This window comes from Malurus melanocephalus, unplaced genomic scaffold, assembly GCF_030028575.1.
Source record: "Malurus melanocephalus ecotype Western Australia unplaced genomic scaffold, MMel_1.1 scaffold_746, whole genome shotgun sequence".
Classification (NCBI taxonomy): domain Eukaryota; kingdom Metazoa; phylum Chordata; class Aves; order Passeriformes; family Maluridae; genus Malurus; species Malurus melanocephalus.
Genome location: NW_026623978.1, coordinates 177,910 through 180,593, shown reverse-complemented (window position 1 = coordinate 180,593; position 2,684 = coordinate 177,910). Strand labels below are relative to the sequence as shown.

General features: G+C 63.9%; 1 protein-coding gene across 1 annotated transcript in view; it reads left to right on the top strand.

Annotated features, from left to right (window-relative positions):
* The first annotated feature begins 1,998 nt into the window (after positions 1–1,998).
* The window catches only part of LOC130584659 (lysosomal acid glucosylceramidase-like), a 3,201-nt gene continuing 2,515 nt past the window's right edge, over positions 1,999–2,684 (top strand). Inside the window, exons 1-3 of the mRNA XM_057384773.1 lie at positions 1,999–2,134; positions 2,259–2,450; positions 2,528–2,674. Coding sequence (XP_057240756.1) covers positions 2,068–2,134; positions 2,259–2,450; positions 2,528–2,674 — 406 coding nt within the window. The 5' untranslated portion in view covers positions 1,999–2,067. The remainder of the gene's footprint in view (positions 2,135–2,258; positions 2,451–2,527; positions 2,675–2,684) is intronic.

The following is a 2,684-nucleotide window of genomic DNA, read 5'->3' as shown; positions in this document are numbered from 1 at the left end:
GGGACAGCTGCCTGTCTTCACTCCGCATCCCACAGGATTTGGGGAGCAACCAGAGGGTCCCATCCCACCCCGGTGGGTGCCAAGGTGTCCTCAGRCTGGCACCAGGGTCCCGAGGCTTGGAGGTGGCTCCTCCTGTGCCCTGGCTGACCAGCAGAAGGGGAAGGACGGGACAGGGTGTGAGCACCTGCAGGGAGCAGGGCAAAGTGGGACCCTCCGTGCCGGGGGCTGGGGCTCCAAACGGCTCTGGCTGGACAAGCCCGAGCTGGAGGGGTGTGGGATCGGCAGCGTGGAGCTGTTTGATGCTGGCCAGTGCTCCCCAGTGGCTCGGGAGGCACTGGGAATACGTGGGGTGACACGGCACGGTGTGGCATGGCATGGTGTGACATGGCATGGGGTAATATGGCACAGTGTGACACGGCACGGCACAGTGTGACACACATGGCATGGTGTGACATGGCAGGGGTGGCACGGCATGGGGTGACATGGCATGGGATGGCATGGCGTTGGTGTGACATGGCATGAGGTGACATGGCATGGGGTAATATGGCACGGTGTGACATGGCACGGTGTGGCATGGCATGGGGTGACATGGCATGGTGTGACATGGCATGAGGTGACATGGCATGGGGTAACATGGCACGGTGTGATATGGCATGGGGTGGCACAGCATGGTGTGATATGGCACGGGGTGGCATGGCACGGTGTGGCATGGCATAGCATGAAGTGACATGATGTGATGTGACATGGCACAGTGTGACATGGCATGGGGTGACATGGCACGGCACGGCATGGGGTTACACGGCACGGTGTGACATGGCATGGGGTGACATGGCACGGCACGGCATGGCACGGCACGGCACGGCTGCGGGATGAGTGGGGAGGGACAAGGAGTGGGAGGGAGCCGATGGGAGTGAACCAAGCTGCCGGTACAGCTGGCGTGGGCAGCTGGGAGCAGCGGGCTGGGGGTGGGTCATACCTGGGGGGCTGGACACACTTGAGGGCTGTGAACATCTGGGGGCTGTGAACACACCTGGGGACTATGAACACACCTGGGGATTGCACACACTGGGGGCTGTGCACTCCTGGGGGGCTGGACACACCTGGGGGCTGGACACATCTGGGGGGCTGGACACATCTGGGGGCTGGACACACCTGGGGGCTGGACACACTTGGGGGGCTGGACACACCTGGGCGCTGCACACACGCACCTTGGGGAGTTGCACATCTGGGGGGCTGTGAACATCTGGGGGCTGCAAACATCTGGGTCTGGGCACACCTGGGGGGATGAGAACACACCTGGGGGGCTGTGCATACGTGGGGGGCTGGACACACACCTAGGGGCTGGACACACCTGGGGGGCGGGACACACCTGGGGGGGGTTGCACATCTGGGGAGCTGTGATCACATCTGGGGGCCTGGACACACCTGGGGGCTGGACACACCTGGAGACTGGACACACCTGGGGGGCTGTGAACAAACCTGGGGGCTGAACACACCTGGGGGCTGTGCACATCTGGGGGGTTGGACACACATGGGGGGCTGGACACACCTGGGGGGCTGTGGACACACCTTTGGGGCTGTGCACACCTGGGGACTGGACACACTTGGGGGGCTGTGAATACACCTGGGGACTGAACACACCTGGGCGCTGTGCACTCACCTGGGGGGTTGTGCACACACCTGGGGGCTGGACACATCTGGGGGCTGCGCACACATCTGGGGGGGCTGTGAACACACCTGGGGACTGGACACTTGTGCTCACCTGTGGATTGCACACACCTCGGGGTCTGGACACACCTGGGACTCGGCCAGAGCTGTCGGTGGGCATTGCAGGCGTGGGAGGGAAGGCGAGCACTGGGTGGAGCAGTGGACAGAGGGCAAGGCACACCCAGCCCTGGCCGGAGGGTCTGGTGTTCCCCAAAGTCCTTGGGCACGGGGACAACGCTGGGGCTCTCCGTGCCCACACAGGGCTGGGTCAGGGTGACAAGAGCTGGGTGCTGACCCCTCGCCCTGTCCCAGCTCCGGTGTGTCCATCAGCATCGTCCGAGCCGCTGCAGCACAGGTGCCATGGGGCCAGGCTGTGCCAGCGTCCTGGGCTGGCTCCTGCTGGCACAGACAGCCCTGCAGGTCACAGGTATGAGCTGGCACGCACTCCTGGCCTTTAGACGGTGGCAAATTTGGGGTTTGTCGTGGCTCAAAGGGATGAGCCGGGCTCCTGCACGGCCCTCAGTGCCCATCCAGTCTCTCCTCTACCACAGGTGCCCGTCCCTGCGATGCCAAGGATTTTGGGCACGGCTCGTTGGTGTGTGCCTGCAGTGCCACGTACTGTGACACGTTGGACCCTCTGGTCCTGCCAGCCCCCGGCTCCTACGTCAAATACGAGAGCAGCAAGGCCGGCAAGCGGCTGGAGCGGAGCGAGGGGMGMTTCCAGMGCGACGCCAAGGCCCCAGGTACGGCCGCAGCCAGTACCTGCTGTGGCACAGCGTGTCCCACACGGCGGTGACAATGACACCRGCTGTCCCCACAGATTTCCACCTCACCCTGGACACGGCGCAGCGGTATCAGAAGGTGAAGGGTTTTGGYGGCTCCATCACCGAYGCGGCYGCCATCAACATCCAGTCCCTGTCCAAGGATGCCCAGAACCACCTGCTCCGCTCCTACTTCTCCGAGGAAGGTGAGCCTGG